The following is a 25,740-nucleotide window of genomic DNA, read 5'->3' on the forward strand; positions in this document are numbered from 1 at the left end:
GCAGTGGATGATGATTATTAACCTACCTATCTCCTAACAGCATCAGACCTATAGGCCTCCAGCCCTCCTGCCCCTCGCCAGGTAGACAACCAGTCATTGATTCCAAACTCCAGCCCCTTAAGTCTCAGCCTTAGCTGTATTCCCAAATGTGGCCCATCAGTGCCTTCCTTATTCCTTTCTAAAGACCATTCAAAATATCTATCTGTCTCATCCTAACTCACCTATCCTTGTGAGACTAGCACATGTTGTTGACATGGCTGTTATGATTGTCCATAGTCTCTACTCAGCCTTATCCTCCCTAATGCTTGGGCCTGACTGAAGGTCTGCTGAAGACTCCGTGATCACTCTTGCCCAGGATCCAGGCAATGGCAACTGCCTGTCCAGCTGGACAGGGGGACATCTATGCCACCAAGATCTTAGGTAGCCTCAGGTGACACCCAGCCTGTCTGGCATTAGTCCTGATACCACACCCTAGCCAAGTTCCAGACGTCAGACTGAAGCATGTATTCATATGATCCGGCTACTGTCTAACCTTGACCAGTCTCCAGAAAGCCACATGTTGCATGATAGAAGTCAAGGACGCGCAGAGAGGATAGAAGTTCAGTGTGGTTATTCTCCAGAACTTCAACTGGCCCCACCCTTCCTGGAACCTTGAGGCCAAGTCTTGGGAAATGAATTGAAAGGCAGGATCAGGTAACAAGCAGGCAATGTGCCTTTGGATTGAGATAATGAGATCACGGACTGCAAAATGAGATCATGAGTGTAGGGGAGAGGTTAGACACTGGAGAATATGTAAACATAGGAGGCCACCAAAACTTCCAGAGAAAGAGGACTAGGGAAGGATGACTCACAAAATGTAACAGACATGTTTATATCTTATATCAACTCTGAGAAAGAAAGCAAATCTTTTCTACTTCAGGTCACAGATATAGGTCTCAGGTCCTAGGACAGAGCCCAGCCCAAGCCCTGCCTTGGGCATGGGAATCGGGTGGAGAATGGAACAGGGGTAGAGAAGGAATAGGGTGGGATTGGAAGGAAGTGGGGCTGGAGATGGAGAGGATGAGGACGAGATTTGGTGAAAGGGCTTCAGGGTTAGGTGGGAACGGAGTACATGAAGATGTGGGGAGGTGCTGAGGCTGAGCTCTAGGAGAAACACATGAAGGCTAGCTCTTTGCCTTTCCCCTCATATTTCCAGACCCAGCACCATTTGAGAGGGGAGAAAGTTGATAAGATGTGGCAACCTTCCCATCCACTTCCCATCCACTTCCTCACAAGCATTTTTGAGTGCCTGAGTGCATGCTAAACCGCTTCAGTCGTGTCCGACTCTCTGCGACTGTATGGGCTGTAACCTGTCAGGCTCCTCTGTCCATGGGATTCTTTAGGCAAGAATACTGGAGTGGGTTGTCATGCCCTCCTCCAGGGGATCTTCCCAACCTAGGGATTGAACCCATGTCTCTTATGTCTCCTGCATCAGTAGGCAGGTTCTTTACCACTAGCACCACCTGGGAAGCCCCAAGAGTTTTTGAATAAGAGGAGCCAATTTAGCATAGTCGTTAAGAGTGAGGGATTTGAGTCAAACTGGGTCACCAGCTGGGTGACCTTGAGCAAACAAAGGAACTCAGTGCATTTTGCCTCTTCATAAAAGGGGGAAAATCCAATGATAAAATTCAATTCAATTCAACAAATATATGCTGAGCTTTTATTAGGTCCCAGGCAAGATTCAGCTCCCATGGAACTTCTCTGTTAATGGGAGCAAATGGACAAGAAACAAGGAAAGAAAGAAAAGGAAGATAATCCTAGATCGTGATCAGATCAGATCAGATCAGTCGCTCAGTCGTGTCCGACTCTTTGCGACCCCATGAATCACAGCACGCCAGGCCTCCCTGTCCATCACCAACTCCTGGAGTTCACCCAGACCCACGTCCATCGAGTCAGTGATGCCATCCAGCCATCTCATCCTCTGTCGTCCCCTTCTCCTCCTGTCCCCAGTCCCTCCCAGCATCAGAGTCTTTTCCAATAAGTCAACTCTTCGCATGAGGTGGCCAAAGTACTGGAGTTTCAGCTTTAGCATCATTCCTTCTAAAGAAATCCCAGGGCTGATCTCCTTCAGAATGGACTGGTTGGATCTCCTTGCAGTCCAAGGGACTCTCAAGAGTCTTCTCCAACACCACAGTTCAAAAGTGTCAATTCTTCGGCGCTCAGCCTTCTTCACAGTCCAACTCTCACATCCATACATGACCACAGGAAAAACCATAGCCTTGACTAGATGGACCTTTGTTGGCAAAGTAATGTCTCTGCTTTGAATATGCTGTCTAGGTTGGTCATAACTTTCCTTCCAAGGAGTAAGCGTCTTTCAATTTCATGGCTGCAGTCACCATCTGCAGTGATTTTGGAGCCCAGAAAAATAAAGTCTGACACTGTTTCCACTGTTTTACCATCTATTTCCCATGAAATGGTGGGACCGGATGCCATGATCTTCGTTTTCAATGTTGAGCTTTAAGCCAACTTTTTCACTCTCCACTTTCAATTTCATCAAGAGGCTTTTGAGTTCCTCTTCACTTTCTGCCATAAGGGTGGTGTCATCTGCATATCTGAGGTTATTGATATTTCTCCCGGCAATTTTGATTCCAGATCATGATAAAGAGATTCAAAAATAATAAAACAATAATCTGAAAGTGAATCATTAAAGGGAACCCCTTTAGATAAGATGATTAAGAAAAGGCTCCTGAGGTGACTATAAGATTTTAACAATTAAAGCACACAGAGCTTGCTGTGTGCCCAGTGCTATGGTGAATGCTTTATACATACTAATTCACTTGATTTTTGCTGTATTGCCCTATATGTGAGTGAGAGATCTGGATTTGAGCCCAGGAAGTTTTAACCAGAGACCAGGCCCTTAACTACCACTTTATTTTGCCTCTCAAAAGCATGTAAGCGTTCAGGCAAAGATAATGTATGATAGCCCTGAACTGTGTCTGGGACATAGCAATATTATTATTGTTATCAGTTATTATTAAGAGAGGTTGAAGCTCTAGGAGTCACAGCTCCATATTCTGAGGAGTTTGGAGTATTTGGGGCTTGAGTGATGCTAAGTGACTTGTCCTTTTTAAAAAAAAATTTTGTTTACTTATTTAATTTTGGCTGTGGGTCTTCCTCGCTCCATGTGGGCTTTTTCTAATTGCCTCAAGCCGGGGTTACTCTCTAGTTGCAGCGCAGGGGCTTCTCGTTATGCTGGCTTCTCTTGTTGCAGAGCACGGGCTCTAGAGCTCGGGTTCAGTAGTTACGGCCCACAGGCTTAGTTGCCCTGTGGCATGTGGGATCTTCCTGGACCAGGGATCAAGATCAAACCTGTGCAGACTCCTAACCATTAGGCAGCCAGGGAAGTCCAAGTGACTTGTTCTGAGTCCAGGTCTGTCCTGTGCTGACTGCTCTCTCCCCTTCCCATCTCTCTAGGAAGGGGGAGGGGAGGCCTGCCCTACCCTCTAGGGACATCAGGCCCGCAGATCATGTGGAAGTCACTCCTTCCTGGTATTTCCTGGAATGTGACAAGGAGAGTTAACGTCCCTGCCCAGTCTCCAGGAAGTTGTAAAGGACTGGGAATCTCTCCAACCACCTTCTCAGGAATTATTTTCCTCCCTGCAGAGACTTCAGATAAACTGTAATATGAAGACACTCCCTTTTCTGAGAGTGAGAGGCTGGCAATAAAAAGTTGTAGGAGAAGTTGCCCCGAGTGCATTGGATGCTGGGTCGGTACCTGGGTTCTGTTTCTAGCCCTACTACTAAAATCATTGTGTGACCTTAGGGAAATCACCAGAGTCCTCTGGGCTTCAATTTCCTCACCGAGAAAATGAAGGGAGTAGGCTAAGACCACTTCCAGACCTAAAAGTTTACCATTTCCCTCTGTGCTCATTATCCTAACTGAACAGAAGCCCTGTATTAGGAAATAGAAGCCCTTCTTTGACCTTCCATCCAAGGTTCAGTTGGGCAGGAGAAGGAAACAAACATTTAAAGGTGTGTGTTCTAGGCTCTATACCACATTTATACAAATTGCCTCATTTAATCTTCACATTAACTCTTTGGAGAAGGTATTGTTGCTCTCATTTTACATAGAAGGCACCTGAGGCTCAGAGAGTAATTGCCCACAAACATCCAAGAAGGAACAAGCAAAATCAGGATTTGAACCCAGGTCCCATGAAATCTCAGAATTTCTGCTCTTTTCCATCTTGGTGCGTCTAATGGTATAGAAAGAGAAGGCGATCAAGAAACAATCAGGGGCTTCCCTGGTAGCTCAGTGGTAAAGAATCAGCCTGTCAGTGCAGGAGACACAGATTTGATCCCTGGTCCAGGAAGATCCCACATGCCTCAAAGCAACTAAGCCCATGCATCACAACTATTGAGCCTGTGCTCTAGAGCTTGGATGCCACAACTACTGAGCCCACTCGCTGCAACTGCTGAAGCCCACACACCCTAGAGCCTGCACTATGCAACAAGAAAAGCTACTGCAATGAGAAACCTGCACACCACAACCAGAGACAGTAGCCCCCACTCGCTGCATCTAGAGAGAAGCCTGTGCAGCAGTGAAGACCCAGCACAGCCAAAAATATATAAAATTATTTAAAAAAAAACCCAAACTACAGCATGGTGACTATTGTTAATGATACTGTATTGCATATTTGAAAGGTGTTTTAAGACAGTGGATTTTTAAAGTTCTCATTACAAGAAAAAAATTTGTAATTATATACAGTGACAGATGTTAATTAGATTTACTGTGGTCATCGTCTCACAATATGGATCATTATGTTGTATACTTGAAATTAATATAAATATTATTTTTCAGGTGGCACTAGTGGTAAAGAATCTGCCTGCCAATGCAGGAGACTCAAGAGACGCAGGTTCAATTCTATGGTTAGCAAGATCCCCTGGAGTTGAAAATGGCAACCCACTCCAGTATTCTTGCCTGGAAAATTCCATGGACAGACGAGCCTGGTGGGCTACAGTCCATGGGGTCAAAAAGAGTAGGACACGACTGAGCATATATACCTAATTTAAGAAAAGAAACAGTTAAACATTTTCATAATCTGTTTCTCATTGTTAATTATTCAAATGGCATTTATTGACCAATTGCTGTGACAGGTCATGTTAGATCCCACAGGGCTCAAAAGGACTGCAAGACACATCCCAGCCCTCTGGGAGTGAAAAATCAGTCCAGCTTTGGGGAGAAAGTGCAGTAACTCATTACACTTGCAAGCACAGTGCTTGTTCAAGGTCCGTCTTTCCTGTTATGCTGTGAACTCCTAGAAGGGAGGGCCTGGGCCCCTGCTGTTCACTGTCGTTTTTCCACTGCCTAGCAAAGTGCTGGGCACAGAGCAGATTCTCTCGGGCTTTATGGTACATAGATTACATCACACAATAAATAACTGATTAAACACCAAAATAAGTGGTAGAGCTGTGAGAGAGTTTAGGAAAAGTCTCTGGAGGAGGGAACCATCCTCGAAGGATAAGGGTCAATTGTACAAACTCATCTCTGGGCTGGAGTCCACATTCTACTGGTCCAGACTTGAGCTGTGTTCCCCTTCCACAACCAGACCTCCCTAAAGATGGCATCTCTAGAAGGAAAGAACATCTGTGAATTCCTTTTACCTTTGGATCTGTTGACATCAGTGTGACACGGTTACCTCATCAGTGCTAGTGACCCCAACGAAGGATCACTTTATAAGAAACAGGCCTCACCTGGCCTGGGTTCAGGTGCTGGGGAGCAACTAAGCCCATGCGTCCCACTGCTAAAGCCACAGTGTCTAGGGCCTGTGCTCTGCAACAAGAGAAGCCACTGCAATGAGAAGCCTGAGTGCTGCATTAAAGAGTAGCCCTCATTCTCTGTAGCTAGAGAAAGACTGCACACCAATGAAGACCCAGCAAAGCCAAAAAAAATTTTAAACTATATTAAAAAAGACACAAACATGCTGATGTATGGCAAAACCCAACAAAATTCTGTAAAGCAATTATGCTTCAGTTAAAAAATAAATAAATTAAAAAGAAAAATAAACCAACAAACAGAACTCAGTGTCATGGAGTCCACAAAACATTGCTAAGTCCAAAAGATGCAGGCATCCAGAACTAGAGGGAAGACTTGCCAATTACTGCCCCCATAAGAGTGGTTACTCCCTTAGTCATCAGATAAAGGACATGATTTACTTAAGAAGACCAAGAGATAACACAAGGAGACAAACAGTTCACTTCTCAGACCCGTGGTTCCACCCTATGGTCCTGAGGTTTCTCAAGTGACTCCTGGGCCCATGATATAACAGATCAACTTGCCCAGCCTGCCAAGGGTCTTCTAGGGGTCAGGGGTGGGGTTGTAATCAAGATTGGGTGGCTCCCTACCTCTCCATGCTCCTTGGAACTGGCTGCAGCTGAAGGATTTCTGGGAATGGAGTGTGTCCTCTGTTTTGGGAGTTCATGATACGGCTCATGCACTTCTTCATTTGACTCTGAAAGCTACAGTGAATTGTGACATCCTTATTCACTTTTTAAAATGATACTGGTCAAACTTTTTTAACTAATAGAGATAAAAAAATGATGAAAGTCCTTCTGTTCCCCTCCCCTCAGACACCATGAAACCTCCCTCAAATCCTCTCCTCTGGGGTGAACTACCATTAACAGTTTGGTTTCTATCCTTCTAAACAATCTCCCCCACACACAGTCAAACATATGTATGTATGGGGTCGGGGAGGATCTGAGGCAGTTATTTAATCTCTGTAACTCAGTTTTCTCAGGTTTATAATGGAAGGAATACTAATCCCATAGGGTTGTTGTGAGGTTGAAATGAGTTAAGATACCTAGCATTCTCAGAAAAGAGTCTGGCCCAGGACTTCCCTGGTGGCGGAGTGGATAAGGAATCTGCCTGCCAATGCAGGTGACACAGGTTCGATCTCTGGTCTGGAAAGATTCAACATGCCGTGGAGCAACTAAGCCCCTACACCACAACTACTGAAGCCTGTGCATCGTAGAGCGCATGCTCTGCGATAAGAGAAGCCACCATATTGAGAAGCCTGTGCACCACAATGAAGAGTAGGGCCCGCTCACCGCAACTAGAGAAAGTCCACTAGCAGCAATGAAGACCCAGCATAGCCAAAAATAAATAAATTAATTAATTAAAAAGAGTCTGGCCCATAGTAAACATTCAAGAGGTTGGCTGTTATACCTATCCCCTCATTCTTTTCCACAGCAGCTTAGTATCCTACTGCATAGATGACACTACTGAGAGGTTTTACTGCCCCTATGACAGATGCCTGCTGCTGCTGCTAAGTCACTTCAGTCGTGTCCGACTCTGTGCGACCCCATAGACGGCAGCCCACCAGGCTCCCCCGTCCCTGGGATCCTCCAGGCAAGAATACTGAAGTGGGTTGCCATTTCCTTCTCCAATGCATGAAAGTGAAAGTGAAGTTGCTCAGTTGTGTCCGACTCCCAGCGACCACATGGACTGCAGCCTACCAGGCTCCTCTGTCCATGGGATTTTCCAGGCAAGAGTACTGGAGTGGGGTGCCATTGCCTTCTCCGATGACAGATGCCTAGGAACACACAAATAAACTAAATGGATCTCCTAAACTTAGGGGGGGGGCGCTGGATCCAGAACCCAGGATTCTGCCTGTGGCCCAGAGTTGTTCTTATCATACCACAGGGTCCCCACAGGCCCCCTTAAAACCAAAGAGGTCTGAAAGGGGCAGCTGGTCTCACTCCTTGTTCTTCAATGAGATCCTACTCAGCTGCCCCATCTCATTTGGACCCCAGGCTGTCTCTGATGGGTCTCCAGGGCAGGGGGCTTTAAAAGCAGGTGAGCCCTCCTCTTGCTCTGGACATACCCCCAGGTCCTTTCTCTGCTACCCAGTGAAACATGCTGAGGACATATAGCTGCTCTGGGATCAGCTCAGGCCGACTGCTGAGAAGCAATGGCTCAGAGCTCAGAGTGAGATTAGGCTACTTATCAGGCTACAGACACTCCCAGAGCTCCCTCTGTGAGCACCAGGCACTGCACCAGCCATTGAGGGGTACCTCCATAATGTGGGTAAGAGGCATAGCCATGGCCTTAGGGAGACCCTAGCCAGTAGGGACCAATCACTTACTTAGGGCTCCTGGGTGCAGGGTTCCCCTGGGTGTTCACAGGGGCAGAGCAGGGCAGGCAGATAAAAGGGAGCTACTGAATGCAGTTACCTGGTTCCTACTTGTCCTGCTTGGCCTCCACGTCTAGGTGCCATCTCCTCCTCCTAGCCCTGACAGGTTTATGGAAAAGCAGAGGACACTGGGTCATGGGCAGGCTGAGCCTTTCCTGTCACTCTGGGAACTTCTTTGAAGCACTTTTGCAAACTTGAGGCACAGAACTGGAAAAGCCTTGGGGATCATCCACCCTGCCCATTTACCAGCTGAAGACAAGAGATTTGGTGAGGAAGGGGCAGGGCCACAGTCATGGAGCCATTCATTCTGCCCCTGTGACCACCCTGAGGTAGGTGTTATCTTTCCTACTTAAAGAATAAGGAACCCGAGGCTTTTAGAATTTGAGTTGCTCAAGGTCATAAGAAAATGTAGTAGCCTAACATGTAACTACCTACCTCTTTCTTTCTATGGGGAGCCCAAGACATCCAAACACCCCACTGGCCTCTTCCTTTATCACCGCTTCCAAATGCAGGAGAGCTTCTCTGGTAGTTGGGCCAATGACAAGATGCATATTGAATGACAGAAAACTTTTCCTCAGCCAACCCCAGCAATATCTGTCTTTCCCCTGGAAGATTCACTCCCTTTGGAACCCTGTTCTGGAAGAGGCAGTATGGCTTTAGGGACCAGCCGAGTTCTAGTTTTGTTGGGTGTGCAGCAAGATGTGGGAATTTTGTATGTGGTAGGTGGCTCAGATAGTAAAGAATCTGTCTACAATGTAGGAGACCTGGGTTCGATCCCTGGGTCAGGAAGATCCCCTGGGGGAGGGTATGGCAACCCACCCCAGTATTCTTGCCTGGAGAATCCCCATGAACAGAGGAGCCTGGCAGGCTACAGTACATGGTGTTGCAATGTCAGACACAACTGAGCGACTAATACTTTCACTATACTTTTCACCAGGGGAAGCCAAGTCTGGGGTGCCCAGGGGAGCTCTGGCTAGAGCCTATCTGCCCCCGTGATGTGTTGTAAGCCCAGCTGTTGTTCCCCAGAACAAGCAGCCCCAGTTTCCAAAGGTCACAGCTGAGTCACTTTCTTCACCTTACCCTAGATTACTGGCTCCATTTCCTCTGAGCTTTTTCCTCATTCACTCCCTCTAAGCTCATACGTTTTCTTTTCTTCTGCTTACTTAGCAGTTTTTCCAGAAGTTCCTTAGAATCATCAATCCTTGAGATTATAAATGCTGGCAGTCCTATCTCATCCCATTTAGAGGGTGACAAGGGAAATGATTCACTTTAGTGTTTCTGAAAACACGTGACACAAATATGCAAGCAAACTTGAAAATCCACATTGTTAAGCTACATATATAAGCACAGCGTTAAATACATATGTGCTTAAAAAAGCAATGTGACAATTGTATTTTAATCACTTGCTCAGAAATTCCAAAAGAGTACTACAAACTGTCAGTCTGCAAGGTCTGAGAATCCAAGATTTGCATCTTATTAACTATTTGAATTCTTTCTATACCACGTTGATTTGCATATATAAGAGAGGTCAGGGCCCAAAAGGAACATTCTATACACACCATCCTCACTTCCTCCAAGTGACTTACTGAAGTGACTATCTCTCAGAGTGCCCTGGCATTGAAGTTTGGTGGAGCAGAGACAGCCTTCTACAGATACAGATCAGTAGCTCAGTTGTGTCCAACTCTTTGCGACCCCATGAATCACAGCACTCCAGATCTCCCTGTCCATCACCAACTCCCGGAGTTCACTGAGACTCTCGTCCATCGAGTCAGTGATGCCATCCAGCCATCTCATCCTCTTTCGAGAGCCTTCTAGTATAAGTTTACTTACAGGGAGGGTCCCCTGCTCCACAGTGATCCAGTCACAGCTCCCCATGAATCCTACGCCAGCACTTTACAGGGGCTGTTTGTTCTCACATCCTGCTACAAGGGATACTGAGTTTACTAATAAGAAGATGAAGGCCTGAAGAAATGGTGTCCTGTTCAGGTTACAGATGGTGGAGGCCCAAGTCTCCAGCTTTCCCAGGGTTGGCCTGAAGCCAGAGCGCCAGTGGCTGTATGACCCCATCTTTGAAAGCTCTCCTACCCTGCAGAGTCCTCCAACACTACGTGGACTCAGGCACACCCAAACTCAGATTTTCTTAGGTGGTCTCAATATTCTGTTTTCTTTTCTAACCAAGACACCTTTAAAAGGTGTAAACTCTTCAACCCAGCTATTGTCATTCTAAAATACAACTTCAGGAAAGAGTAAGTTAGAAGCATGAAAATGTATGTACAAGGATAGTCATTGAAACTTTATCATAAGCTCGAAACCCTGCAGAGTATCCAAATATCCAAACCACTGTGATTTGCTTTATAAATAATGGTACATCCATATGATGGGATATGGTGATGTAGAATGATGATGTATGACACAGTTAAGGGAGTGGCCAAGATGGTGGAGTAGGAAGACCCTGAGCTCACTTTCCCCCACAGGCACACCAAAATTACAACTATTTACAGAGCAAATTATTAATGAGAAAGACCTGAAAACTAGCAGAAAAGATCTACAACTAAAGATGTAAAGGAATCACAGGACTTCCCTGGTGGTCCAGTGGTTGGGGGTCTGCCTTCCAATTCAAGGGACATAGGTTTGGTCCATCATCAGGGAACTAAGACTCCATGTGCCACAGGGCAGCTAGGCCTGTGCACCACAGCTGGAAAGCCCAGGTACCCTAGAGCTCTCAATCATCAACTAGAGAAGCCTGCACCCTGTAACGAGAAGTCCTTGCACCACAACTGAAGAAGGTCCACAGGCCAGCAATGAAGACCCAGCACAGCCAAAAAAGGAATAAAGGACTCACAACAAGACAAGTAGGAGGGGCAGGATAGTCAAGTCACACATCCCCCAGCGGATGACCCACAATGGGAGGATAACTACAATTGCTGAGGCTCTCCCCATTAAGCAAGGGCACCAAGTCCCACATCAGGCTCCCCCTCCTGGAGGTCCTACATGGAGAACCACAGCCAGGCTGTGCCTCTGCCCACACACAGGGAAGTCAACGATGGGGCCACACCTCCCCAGGCCCAGCTCTGGGCCTGCAACCTCCACCTCAGGATCACACCTGAGAGCCTGAGGCTAAGGAGTGGAATAAGGTAATGCCAAGAACCTGGGTGTTCCTACAGACAGCTCCTTTCTCCTCCCTCCAGCCACCCATTAACATACAGACAAGACTGGAACTGAAACCCAAGAAGAGCACTCACATCTAGAGCCTAAGGGACACCCCTAAAGGGGTCCTTACTCCACAGGGCCTCTGGATGATGGGAACCTTGTAAAATATCAGCACTCAAAAGAGACCAGTGCAACCCTTCCATGAACAATGGAGGAAACCAATGCCTGAATTGGGAAAGTGACTTGGGAAGTCACACAGTGAATTAGCTGCAGGCCTGGGATTAGATACAACCCAGGACTCCTGCACCAAATCCTTCACAACAAGCTGCCTCTTGTAGGCCTGATGGGTGCAAGACCCTAGAGGACAGAGGCTTCTCTCCAACACATCACCTTCAAGAAGCTCCTGCTGATGATAAGATCCACTGAAAGATCTTGTGGCAGAAACATCTTACATGAATCCTGTTACCACTTCTAGGTACCCAAGGAAGGAACTCAGGGTCTGACTCAGAGAGGCTTTAAGCAGAGAGGACAGTCAGGAGGGAGACAGGGAGGCCGTGGGAGTGCAGCTGTGCTGCTTCAGGATGGCAGCGGCTGCACCGGAGAACCTCTGCTGCTGCCTGACAGATGCTCCCCTCGGGTGATGAGTTCCCAGCCAGGCCACCTCACTGCCGCCCTCCCTGAGCCCTCAAGGACCTCGGTGACCTCGGTGTGTGGATGCGACAGTGAAGTTGGAGACCTGCCTGCTACCCAGGCATGTGGGTCTTGTATATTGGCTTCTGTACTCCAAGCCCAGACTGATATCATGTGCAGAGGACAGTTCTGGGGAAAGGCAAATATCCAGTAAATTCTGTCTCTTCCCCCAACTCTTAATCTCTGGTCCAACTGAGTTCCCTTGAGACTCCTTTGCTCTCCCAATGGGAGCAAGATAGGAACCAGGAAGGAAGAGGCAGGACTGTGCTACGCAGAAGTGACTGGGATGGCCTGACACCCAGGGACGGGAGATCCAGAAGTGACTTATGACAGCATCCACCGTAGCCAAATGTGGACGGCAAGAGGAAGTGGTTGGAGCTGTGTCCCCGTCTCCTTTGAGGTCCAGGGGGCAGCCTCCCCCTTGTACCCTTTAACCTGCTGGCAGGGTCCTTCTTCTCAGGTCTCCACCCAAGTTGGGAGTGCCGGCTGGGTGGGGTCCTCAGTATTACCCGGTGCCACACATCAGTGACAGAGCACACAGAGTCCGGCAAGGCCACCCAAGTTTGGGGAGCTCGTGGGGAATTCCTATTCTTGTTTCCGGAACTGATTCACTGAATCAATATTTATTGAATATCTAGGGAAAGTGGCAGGAGAACTGAATTTCTGGGCTTCCTGCAACCCCTTCCAAACAGTGGAGGGAACATCTTAATAAGGATGCAGAGAAGAAGGGGCCCCAGCACCAGCTCAGTTCACTGACATGGGTCCTCTGCCACCTGGAGGACTTGCTGGCCCCTCATCCATACCACTTCCTCTCCCACCAACCATGCTCTCTGCCCCTGCTAGGGAAACTGTGAAACATCACAGTAGGTAGAGCTCTGGGGGAATCTGGAAATGGAAAGTGTTTCCTGAACTGTTTTCAGTCAGCCCATTCACTCCTTGAAACTGCCTGCATGGAGGTATCAGGAAGCCCATTTAACAGACCAGGGAGTAGCGGCTCTAAGGCCTTAACACAGAAGATCTAGCCCCATCACCATTGTGAACTGAGCCACATGTTTTTGTCCTTGGTGGTCCTGCCTTTCCAGGAGTCCCCACTGCAACTCTTAAGTCCTTTTCAGGTTCAGTGGCTTCCTCTCTCCGCCAAATCACAGTCAGAGGAAGAGTGGCTACTTGTGAATTTAACATAGTGAGGCCACCTCCTTTAGGGGTATTTCAATTGGAAGACTTCCATCTAGAAAGGGAAGAGTCTTTCTCAGCCCACGTTCAAGAACACTGGGCATCACTGAGCTGGAAAGAGTTTTAAGAGAAGGGAGCCAGCAAGTTGGGCCCTACCTAAACAGGACTTGGGGAAGGAAGTGATGTGGCTCCTGAGTGTGTGCCTGTGCTATGTGTAAACGCAAGATAACTCCAAAGATAACACAAGAAACAAAAAGTAGTGTGAGATCTCAAGCAAATTACTTGATTCTCTATTTCCTTAGTTGTAAAATAATTATATTTGGCTTGCTGTGAGGATTAGAGATCATTAAGTTTTCAACAGTCAATGAAAATTGTACTTGATGCAGAAAATGAGTTACTTTCAAAAACCCCAGATACTTCCTTTCGTGAAACGGGTAACCAAAGTCAACTTCTCCCCAAACAGGGCCACAAATGGGGGCAGCAGTCATGTACTACAAGCAGAATTTATTACCCAAATCAATTTGAGGAACTCCAGGCACTGGTTACAGCCTTCCCTGGTCACAAGAAAACCAGAACCTCTTCAAACTCACCCACCAACCCTAGCTGATCTGAGGGGTAGGACTGTAGCCCAAATCATGTCCCAGCTATTATATCTTCATTCGTGACCAGTAACCTCAAAGTCACAAATGGCATGGTGTGATTTAGACCCCAATCTTACCCAGGAAAATCCCATAATTAAAACAGACAAGGTTGGAGCTACCACTCAGACAGAAAGGTACCAAGACCCTTAATTGGCTTTGAGGAGGGAAAGTTTCCTGCTCATAAAGACTGAAACTAAACCAATTGTCTAATAATCATTAGTGAACTTTAAGCCTAGAAGGGCATGCTAATCCTGTGGGGTAAGACAGGTGTACTGCCCAAACTCTCCTGGGCTAGTCTGTACGCGATTTAAGGTCTCCCATGAGGACGCTTAAGTAGGCACTTTCTGGTTGCCTAGTAATAAAGGAGCCTGCAGTGGCTGCCTCCAAATGTGCAAAAGGGTTCAGGCGGGGCACATTGGGAAGGTGATTCTTCACCTTGCAAAGTAAGTCACACAGAATTCTCAGGATCTGAAGAGCAGTGCTGCAAAGTTCCTTGTCTGTTTCTACATTTAAGGAATACAAGCTGGTTTGATTTCACATGAGATCGTGATTTTATTTGTTTGATTTTTATGTGTCCTAGATCCAGGAAAGTGAGTCCCTTATTCTCCTTTTGTCATAAAACCAAACAGCCCTAGTGTCAAGGGAGAGGCACTGTGCTCTGAAGTAAAATTGTTCACAACCTTTCACCCTCAACCCGGAGCTGCAGATTTTTGTGAAAATCAGCTTCTGGGCCACTTAAGTCTTGATAAAGTTGTAAATGGTCTCTTCTTACCTGAGCTACCATCTCCCATCTGGCCATAGTCACAATAGAAGCAGGAATTCAATAGGCAGATTTCTTTCCTTATTCAACTTCCAGGTACTCCAGGAAGAAGGGGAGTTCCCAGCACCTGCCTGCCAAGCTCTGCTCTACTTGAACTTTGATCAGCATAAACAGGTCATCCTGACTACAAGTTCCCCCAAATTCTCCTTACTTGTGTTTTTTTATTTTTATTTTTTTTAATTTTATTTTATTTTTAAACTTTATAATATTGTATTGGTTCTGCCATATCTTACTTGTGTTTTTAAGGCACAACTCCCCAGCGTACGGCTCTCTGTTTACAATGAATTATTTTAATTATTCTAACTACTCAAAAGAAACTTCCACCACTCCCAGTCAACCACTGAACTCCAACATGCTGAGAGTGGGGACAACGACAGAGCTCAATTCACATCATGGATTCTGGTCGTTGGGGTCACACTTGATCATGACTTTCAACCCCAAACCCTTTTTGGATGTTTCAAAGGCCTCCAGAGCTTTCTCCAGAGGAAACCGATGGGTGACCAAGGGCTTTACATTCACAGACTTGGATGCAAGCATTGAAATCGCCATCGGCCATCTGGAAAAGATCACAAGCATTACACTCAACCTGAAGGAGGAAACAGGGAGGGCCCTAAAACTACCAAGCACAAGATCAGCTTGGCCACACTTACTAGTTTTTTGGGTTTTTTTTTTTTTTGACCACATTTATTTGTAGATTTGTGGTTCTGCAAGGTCGGTTCTACAAGCCAACAATGGGTGGAAATGATCTTATGACTTGTAATTCAGGAGTACAGAGTCTGTTCCCAAATGCAATGTCTGCCATGAAGCCTAGAATTTCTCTGGCATGAAGGTCTAAGGCATATGTAAGCCACAGTGAAGAGGCAGATAGCCTCAGGGCGGCAGCCCAGGATGATCTAATCACACCCTGTAGCAGCTCATTTGGCAGAGTTTACAGGAAAAAACAGCACTCTGTTGACAGGACAGATACAAATTCTAAAATGGGAGAAAGGGCCACTGGTGGGGAAGATGGTCCTGGACAGAGTTCCCCAGCAGAGAGAGGATCGAGCGACAAAACACATGTTGGCATTTATTTAGACCCCGTCACTTCCCAGGGTGGGACCTGGGGACTGGGAGTGAGAACCAAGGAACTGGAGTTCTTGTGGTTGCCCTCGTTTCTCTCCTTCTCTTTAAAGAGGGAAGATGGAGATCTGGCCACTTAGAACCGGAAAAGAGAGCGCCTGGGCGATGAGGGGAAGACATTCAAGAAGAGCATGCCTCATAATCTCCCTCCCTCACTCTCTCCCTACAGATCTGTCAGCTCTGCCCTCCCATCTTTAACCAGGAGTGAATGCTCTCTCTTTGGGGCCTTATCATATCGCATGGCTCTCAATGGGGCCAAGGCGTGCCTCTCATGAATAAACAGGCAGAGCCTCTTGGTCCCAGAGGCCGTGGAGGGCCTCCCTTGGACTTGCTGGCCGCTTGCCACCCTGGTTCACCCACAACATACTCACGTATTGCAGTATCGAAACACGCCCTTGATGTCCACCTCCCTGGTGGCTGCGTGCACGAGGGGCACGCTGGTCATCTCAGAGCCCAGCCCCACCAACACCAGGGTCCCACCAGAATGAGTGGCCTGAAGAAGAGGTAAGGACAGAAAGCTAAGAAAATGAGAAAATACAGACTCCACTCACAGTAGCCCTGTTGCCATGAGGATGCATGCATGGTAAGTTGCTTCAGTCATGTCTGACTCTTTGTGACCCCATGGACTATATAGCCTGTCAGGCACCTCAGCCCACGGGATTCTCTAGGCAAGGGTACTGGGGTGGGTTGCCATGCCCTCCTCCAGGGGATCTTTCCAGTTCAGGAATCAAACCTGTGTCTCTTATGTCTCCTGCACTGGCAGGTGGGTTCTTTACCACTGGCACCATGTGAAAAGCCCACTGTTGCCATAAAAATAGGTAAATATCCAGAAATTTCAGAAAGCTTGATTCTTTTTATACAGCTGAACTCTTTAGCATGTTAACCAGACTCAGCAGAGCAGCAGAGTGAACACGGTCTCCATTAAAGGTCCTGAATGCACTTTACCAGTGGAGGCACAGTGGGAGCATCTCCTGCCGCCCACAGCACCCCAGGAAACAGCAAAAGTTCTCCAGAGAGCAATGAGGATCTCCCCTGCAACCAAGGCTGACCCTTCAGCAGCCTCTGAGCATCTTTCAAAGCTTTACTTAGTACCAGATGTCAGTGTCAGCCACTTTCTCCTCCAGAGTACTTACCCACAAGACAGAGGGTCAAATTTCTAAGGGGCCACCAACTACCAAGCACTATACCAATGGGGAGGGCTATAGGAATTCTGTGGTTCAACAACTGCCTTAGGGGCTTCCCTGGTGGTCCAATGGTTAAGACTCCCAGCTACCACTGCAGGGGGCACGGGTTCGATCCCTGGTGGGGGAACTAAAAAATCCCAAAAGCGGTGTGGCCAATAAATAATTAATTAAAATGCTTTAAAAAAATAAAAACTGCCTTATATGTGAAGGCTGGCAATTAGAAATCTTTGTTCCAGGGACATTCACCTCAATGGTATAAGTCATAATGGAGTCATCAATTTCCTCTTTGGAGTGGGCAGGAGAGCAAAATTTCCGCTGACAACTTCCACATAACTTTACATGAGTGCTGAGCCTGCTCCAGAGATGTGGGGGAGATCATGGTGCTCAGTGTAGTGAGAGACAGAAAAATGGACAATTTGCTCATGCTAAGTTTTTACTATAGCTAACAGTAGAAAGCACTTACTGGGGGCCATTCTAAGTGCTAACCACAGAGATTTAAAACAGCACACATCACAGCTTGTCTCCGCGGGGAAGGATACATCCTGGAGAGAAGCCTGTAGTATAGGGGTGACTCCTGGCAGTTGTACTTTTGAGCTGTGGGCCCCGAGACGGTGCTGTCAGCCATGGTCGCCTCATGTGTAAGAACAGGACGATGCCTTCCCATAGCAGGACTAAAGGGGTAACAGTCACAGAGGCCTGCACTAGAATGGGCTCAACGCATAGCTCATTTGCGGGTTTAATGGAGGAGCAGTCACTTACAGACCACCTGTGACATACAAACACTGTCAGCCAAGGAAAGGGCATCTCACGACGGGAAAATGTTGCTGTCCTCACTGAAGGGGAGGGGTTCAGATTTGTGAGTGAGCCACGGAATACACTGAGAAACTTCCCAGGAAACCTGCTGTCCACTCAGCATTTCCTCTCTACCTGGTAAGAAGGGAGAGAAGCACCACTGAACTGGTCATCACAAGCTGCCAGGAGGCCAGTAGCTTACTGACCACAGGCAAAGGAATGTTCAGGCCATTGCTTAGTGGGTGTGACTTTCACAACAAGGAGATGACAGCAATGCTAAACATTTGCTAGGTCTCCTTATGAATATTATCCAGACACAACACAACAGAAGACTGACTCTCAAAGGAGGGCTTTGCCCTATAAAGCCATATCTTTTACTGCCTCTCTGTTGAATTGGGGGTCACTGTCTTGTCAACAACTCAAAAACAGCACACACACCTTACTGCTCAAGCCCTCAAGGTGTCTGGCACAAAACCAGGCATATGGCAGGAACCCAAGATATGCCATGAGTCAACATGGCTCCACTGGTAACACACAGGCTCAATGCCTGCTGGATTTTGGTTTCTCTTAGCTCCTTCCCACATGGTGATGCTGATTATCTCCAACAGTGGAGCTGAGAGCTGGTTGATTCTGGCTGGAACTGGTCAGGGCAAAAGGGGCACCTGCTCCTCCCTCTCCCGTTGCTTCCCTGACACCCCGGGGTCACAGGCATCTTGGTAGGAAGAGGGGAAGGCAGCTCTGCTTGGGTGCCAGGCTTGAGGGCCGTGCCACACAGGTTGAGGGATCAGCTTTTCCCAAATGTCTTGCATGGTGGAAAGTGCCCTTGTGTGTGACTCAGTGTGACTCAGAAGGGCACAGGCATGTGCTGTTGTGAGAAAGCAGTCTGGGGGACAGGGCAGGGGTGCCCAGGGGTGGCAGCTGCCGCCATTCTCCCCAGCCCAGCCCCTTCCACCCCAGAACTGGCTCCTAGCCCCTCAATCTCTTCCCCTCTGGAGTAGCCGGATGGAGCAAGGAAAGCCCAGGCATTGGAGTAGTGCGCTCCAGGCAAGTCCCTGGGCCTCTCTCATCATAAAACGTGTAAAATGAGAACTTACTGTGAGGGCTAGTATGCAGATTAGGACCATGTCTATAAAGCACACAGCCAAAAACACGGCCCATGGTGGAGAGCAGAGCCGAGCTCGTATTCCTTCTTTTCCTCATACTTTGGCAGTGCTACTCCTCCCTGCCCCTCCCCTTCCAACATCCATAAATTACTGGTGGGTTGCTAAAGGGTGGGTCAGGTATTGGCAGCTTATTCGTTCCTAGTTCTGGGAAAGGACAGCAGAAGACAACTGTGACCCTAAAAACACACCTCATCTTTGTGACTAACTGAATTAGTGCCCGTCACCTTGTATCAATGACTCAAAGACTGTAGTTTTCCTCAATAAAACAAGATAGGGATTTCCCACACTCATCTAAGGCATGGTTCCCTGTTCCTCCTATTGATTGTTTTTTCTTTTTCTTTTTTTTCACCAAGAGCACTACTTGGTAAAATCCTATCCTAAAGGTATGAGTCACTTAACATCTTTGAAGGCCCATGTGTATCTGTGGCCTAGTTTGAACATCACAATGACCCAATGAGGATGTTAGGGAAGTGTCATTACCTTCATAAGAGAGATAAGAAAGCAGATAACAAGGGATTACCTAATTATGTTTTGCAGGGGGAGCATGCCTTCTACTGGTGCCTTCTACTGGTTCACCACCCTGGGCTGCTTACTCGAAGCTGCCCACCAGCTTCAGCTACCCTTATTTCTACTGGGCCTGATGGCTCAAATGGTAAAGAAGCTGTCTGCAATGTGGCAGACCTGGGTTCGATCCCTGGGTCAGGAAGAGTCCCTGGAGAAGGGAATGGCAACCCACTCCAGTATTCTTGCCTGAGAAATCCCATGGACAGAGGAGTCTGGTGGGCTGCAGTCCACTGGGTTGCAAAGAGTCAGACATGACTGACTTAACACTTTCACTTTATCCCTACTCACGTAGATGCCGGCTTGGATGGAGGTCTCCACCCCTGTGCACTCAATTGTGACTTCTGGCTTGCTGCCCAGCAGGCCTTCCACTTTCTTGGCTATTTCCTGAGGGCTCTCGTTGGAGATCTGGAGGATGAAATCAGCCCCGACTTCCTTGGCTTTAGACAACCGAGAGGCTGACAGATCTACAGTTGAACAAAAGTTTCTTTCAAACTAAGAAACTGGACGGTGGATTAGGGAGAAAAAATGAAGATGCAGATTCTGATGCCAAGGAAGCTCTGTGTAGTGGTGTGGCTGAGCCCAACACACACACTCTCTGAACACACACACCCTCACACACGATCTTTCGATAACTTCTCAAACATGTACACCCTTCTATATCCCCATATACCCCCATACCTACCACATAGCTCTCCACAGCTACACACATACACTCTCTCACCTCCTCACACAAAACACGCAGTGACACCCTTCTGCACCCCATTCCCTTCAAATATCCACAACACCCCATAAAGCACACAACTCTACACATTCACCCACACACTCTCAGATATGTTACACACATACATACACACTCTCTCACAGATGCCTTCTCCACATACATACACCCAGCTTCAGTTTATACCACACCTCTCCACACTCACATACTCACATATGCTGTCAGATAACCTCTCCTCACACATACACACTCATGTCTCTCGTTCATATCACATACCTCACACACAAACATCCTCTTATAAACATATCACACCCAACTAACTTCACATCACATACATACACTCACACATACACACCCCCTCTGAGTTTGGTCAAACAAGGGCTGAGTCTCTTCTTAGGACCAAATGGGCAGTTTAAGTATCTGAGGTTCACATATAAAGAGCCAGGTTCTTATCAGTGGTTTTCTTAAGAAAAACTTACCAGTCACCACCACTTGAGCTGCACCCATTGCCTTGGCTGCAAGCAAACTGACCAGTCCAATTGGCCCTGAATAAAAGAGTAAATAGGAGACAATTCTGAAATACCAAACACCAGCTCTCCCCCTTTTCCAGGCCAGGGACAGAAACTGTACCTTCTGTGGGCCTCTAGCATCTCTGCCCCAGTCCCTGACGTACAGTGAGACCTTAACAACTGTTTGCTGAGTGCATGAGTAAATGAACACATGAGTGCTTGTTCTCTACCTGGAATCTGCTCCCAGTGCTGGGCTCCTGTTCTCTTTGCCCCCCACCCACCTTTTCAGAAAGAACCCCTCATGTCTCCCCAAGGTGAGACATATCCTTTAAGGTGCCCCCTGAGGACCCCCTGTCAGGGTGTCCTAGGTTGTCTTCCCCATTTCGGTGTGCTAGATGGTTTTAACACAAAAACCAGATCACAAATACACTTATGCAGGATACCTTTGAGGATCTGCTTTTTGGACACTCCAAAAGTGAGTTAGTGAGTTTGCCCAGAAAGCAAAACACTGGGAAATAAGCAACAAATGGGTTAAGTAAACTACAGCAGGATACTATACACCTGTTAAAAAGAGGAATTCCCTGGAGGTCCAACTGTTAGGACTCTGTGCTTTCTCTGCCAATGGCATGGGTTTGATCACTGGTCAACGACCTAAGATCCCACAGGCCATGTGGTGTGGCAAAAAAAAGAAAAAAAAAAAAATATATATGTCATCTAACTCTTATCTATTGACATAGAAAAATGTTCACAATATATTAATGTTTTTGTAGGTAAAATGAAGCATGATCATTTAGAATGATCTCATGAATAAAGCAAAAACAAAACTGAAAGATTCTACACCAAATTCTTACCAATGGTCCTCTCAGGCTGATGGTGCTATCAGTGAATTTTTGTGTGTGTTTGTTCACATGTGTGCAGGCATGGTATGAATAATTTAATTTCTTTTTCTAAGGCAAAAATGTATTACTTATGCAGATTAAAAAGAAAAAACCTGTCACCTGGATCCTACAGTCTGCTTGGCTCATTGAGGCACATCTGTTCTACACCCATCACCTGCCATAGGAAGCCCTGCAGTCACTTATTTGGCCCTGCCCCAAAAAAATCAATCACAAAATGTATAAGGATTAACTCAAAATGGATTAATGACTTGAACATAAGACCTGAAACCCTAAAACTCCTAGAAGAAAACATAGGTAGTAAGCATCTTGACATCAGTCTTGATGAGTTTTTGGATTTGACAGCAAAAACAATGGCAATAAAAGCAAAAATAAACAAGTGGGGAATTCCCTGGCAGTCCAGTGGTTAGGACTCCATGTTTTCACTGCCAAGGGCCCAGGTTCAGTCTTTGATCGGGGAACTAAGATACTGCAAGCTGCATGGTGTGGCAAAAAAAATAAAAATAAAAAATAAACAACTGGGACCATATCAAACTAAAAAACTTCTGCATAACGAAGCAAACATCAACAAAATGAAAAAAGCAACTTGTTGAGTAGGAGAAAAATATTTGCAAATCATATATTTGATACGGGTATTAATCTCCAAAAATATAAAGAACTTACCCAACTTAACAGCAGAAAAACAATCCAATTAAAAAATGGGCAGAGAATATGACTAGACATGTTTCCAAAGAATATATACAGATGGGCAACATAAACATGAAAAGATGCTCAACGTTAATAATCAGAGAAATTCAAAGCAATATTACAAAGAGATATCACTGCACATCTGTCAGCATGGCTTTTATCAAAAACACAAGTAACAGGTGTCAGGGAGGGTATGGAGAAAGGGAAAATCTTATGCATTTGTTAGTTGGGAATGTAAGCCAGTCCAAACACTATGGAAAACAGTATGGAGATTAAATTAAAAATTAAAAATAGAACTTCCATGTGATCTGACAATTCTGCTTCTGCTCAGAAGTGGAATTTTATCCAAAGAAAACAAAAGCACTAACTCAAAATGAATCTCCACTCCCATAATCACTGCAGCATTATTTATAATCGCCAAGACATGGAAACCATCTAAGTGTTCATCAGTGGATGAACAGACAGAGAAAATGTGGTGTACACACACACACACACACACACACAATGGAATATTATTCAACCATAAAAACCCTGAGCTCATAGTTATGGAGACTGGACTGGATTGCCAGAGGTAGTGGTGGCAGTGAAGAAATGGATGAAGAGGGTCAAAAGGTACAAATTAAACCTCAATAATACAAAAAAAAGTGTACACCAGCTCACACCCACAAGGAGTGAAGCATGTTGTCTCGGTCACCTGAAGCAGTTAGAAGCCTAGATGATTCAATCTGAGGTTGCCAGGTTTGTTCAGCTGGGTGGAAGCAGAGGAAGAAGGAGCTAGCTATAAGCCTATGTGGACAGAGTGCTGGCTCCCCATGGGCTGGGACTCACTCCTGCTGGTCCTAAGTAGTAGCCATCTCATTCTTGGAAGACCAGGAGACCAGTTCTCTGGGATGATCTGAAAGCTCCAAAAGATACCCTTCCCTTTAATCCCAAAAATATTTCCCTAGTTTCCTGTCAAGGGTTGAAAAATAATTCCAAATTGCACTCTTTAAAGTGAACAAATGAGTTATGTTGCCTAGGAGATAACATTAGTTAGCTACCTTGCCTGCAAACATTTATTTAGCATAGTGCTCGTCACTGAAGGAATGGCACACTGTAATCCTCCCTAACCAGAGATTCGAGAATCTATTTCAGCCCTCAGAGTGGGGATGAGATGGGCAGAGGGGTCTCACATTCCCCTTTAATGAACTCATAACCACAGTGATATCTGTTTCTTACCAGCTCCACACACAAGGACCTTGTTCCCCAGCGTGACTCCAGCTCGCCGGCAGGCATGGATCCCCACAGACAGTGGCTCAATCAGGGCCCCTTCCTCAAAGGTGACATTGTCAGGAAGCCTGAGGAGTCATTCAACATACTCAGTCCCTCTAGGTTAACAATAACAACAATAGCTAATATTTACTGAGCTTTTATTTATATGCTGAGCAAAAGGGCTAAGCAATTTACCTATATTCACTCTTGTAAATCCTCAGAACAGTTCTGTGTATACATTATCATTCCCACTTTACAGACAAGGAAAGCAAGCTTTGGAGGAGTGAATGACTTGCTCCAAAAGTTCAAAATCAGGGAGTACTGAGAATCTTAAAGGGTTTAAACTGGAAACCAGGTACGTCTGATTCCAGAGCCCGTATCATACTGCCTCCCTCTGAAAATGCCATCCAAGATAAGGTGCGGTGTGGCTGTCTTTAATAAACGAGTTCATTTCACAAGGGTTTAACTTAACCACATCCCAGCATTTCATCTGCTTCTCAAACTTATAGCCTTTCTGGTTTCATTTTAGCAAACAACCCAGACGATCAGCAGCTTTGCACAACAGTGATTAGAAGCTGACATCACTCTGTACGTCGTCCCCCATAGTACATGCTCCAAAAGAACCACAGTGCTAGCAGCAGCTGCCTGGCTGTCTCTGGACTGGTTAAGATGGGAAAGGGCTTGTCTCCACATAGCAGATTAAATGCTGTGTCACCTTCGCCACTGGGTTCTTGGCTTTCACTTCCCTGTCTACTGGCATCTTGACCCTTTTCGCGATACCACTGATGAAGACAGCAAATATTTGCATAATGCTTTACAGATTAGAGCTTTCTCCTCCATTATCTCATTTAATCCTCAGCATGACCTTGTCAAGCAGGAAGGGCAGGCTTTGTTGTTTTTTTCTTTTTTTGGCGGCTTGCAGGATCTTGGTTCCCCATGCATTCTTAGTTGTTCAGTCGTGTCTAACTCTTTGTGACCCCATGGACTGTAGCCTCCCAGGCCCCTCTGTCCATAAAATTTTTCAGGCAAGAATACTGGAGGGGTTGCCATTTCCTCTTCCAGGGGATCTTCCAGACTCAGGGACTGAATCCGAGGCTCCTGTGTCTCCTGCATTACAGGTGGATTCTTTACCCACTGAGCCATTGGCTGTGAACAGGGATTAAACCCAGGCCCTCAGCAGTGAAAGCCTAACCACTGGACTGCCAGGGAAGTCCAGGGAAGGCTTTGTTTTTTATTCTATAGAAGCAAAACTGACTGAAGCCATGAAATTAAAAGACGCTTGCTCTTTGGAAGAAAAGTTATGACCAACCTAGACAGCATATTAAAAAGCAGAGACATTACTTTGCCAGCAAAGGTCCGTCTAGTCAAAGCTATCATTTTCCAGTAGTCATGTATGGATGTGAGAGTTGGATCATAAAGAAAGCTGAGTGCCAAAGAACTGAAGCTTTTGACCTGTGGTGTTGGAGAAGACTCTTTGAGAGTCCCTTAGACTGCAAGGATATCTAACCAGTCCATCCTAAAGGAAATCAGCCCTGAATATTCATTGGAAGGGCTGATGTTGAAACTGAAGCTCCAATACTTTGGCCACCTGATACGAAGAACTAACTCACTGGGAAAGATTGAAGGCAGGAGGAGAAGGGGACGACAGCAGATGAGATGGTTGGAGGGCATCACCGACTCAATGGACATGAGTTTGAGTAAACTCCGGGAGTTAGTGATGGACAGGGAAGTCTGGCGTGCTGCAATCCATGGAGTCGCAAAGAGTCAGACACGACTGAGCGACTGAACTGAACTGAGCAGAACTGAAGCCAGAAGACATTAAGAGACCTGCCCCAAATTACAAGCCTAGTGAGCAAGAAAGTAAAAACTTGAATCCAGATCTCCTGATTTCATATCCTCTGCCTGTCCCACATCAGCTGCCTTTTGGCACAAGCAGTTCTGTAGTTAACTTTTGCTAGTTCCTCACTGCGCAGTACTTATTCAATGCTCCCAAAACCTCCACATGCAAGAACATGAAATCCCTAAAATTCCAAAAAGAAATAAGTGGAAGCCAAAGCATGGGCTCATCTCCATGACCCTTCTGTTCACAACCCTCCACAAGATAAATAACAAGGTCTACATTCGGCCTGACAGGTGCCCACAACCCTTTCTTTCTCCCCTCCCCTCTGCTTCTCTTACACCATTTCCCCCACCCCAATCCACTCTTCTGCTCTGA

At 46.4% G+C, this 25,740-nt stretch overlaps 1 protein-coding gene across 1 annotated transcript in view; it reads right to left on the reverse strand.

The window, feature by feature from the left end:
* Positions 1-14,911: 14,911 nt before the first annotated feature.
* SORD (sorbitol dehydrogenase) overlaps positions 14,912-25,740 on the reverse strand; it is a 34,178-nt gene continuing 23,349 nt past the window's right edge. Inside the window, exons 5-9 of the mRNA NM_001037320.1 lie at positions 23,493-23,611; positions 20,662-20,727; positions 19,753-19,928; positions 16,133-16,254; positions 14,912-15,198 (exon numbers count right to left, since the gene is read on the reverse strand). Coding sequence (NP_001032397.1) covers positions 15,033-15,198; positions 16,133-16,254; positions 19,753-19,928; positions 20,662-20,727; positions 23,493-23,611 — 649 coding nt within the window. The 3' untranslated portion in view covers positions 14,912-15,032. The remainder of the gene's footprint in view (positions 15,199-16,132; positions 16,255-19,752; positions 19,929-20,661; positions 20,728-23,492; positions 23,612-25,740) is intronic.

Source organism: Bos taurus, chromosome 10, assembly GCF_002263795.3.
Source record: "Bos taurus isolate L1 Dominette 01449 registration number 42190680 breed Hereford chromosome 10, ARS-UCD2.0, whole genome shotgun sequence".
NCBI lineage: Eukaryota > Metazoa > Chordata > Mammalia > Artiodactyla > Bovidae > Bos > Bos taurus.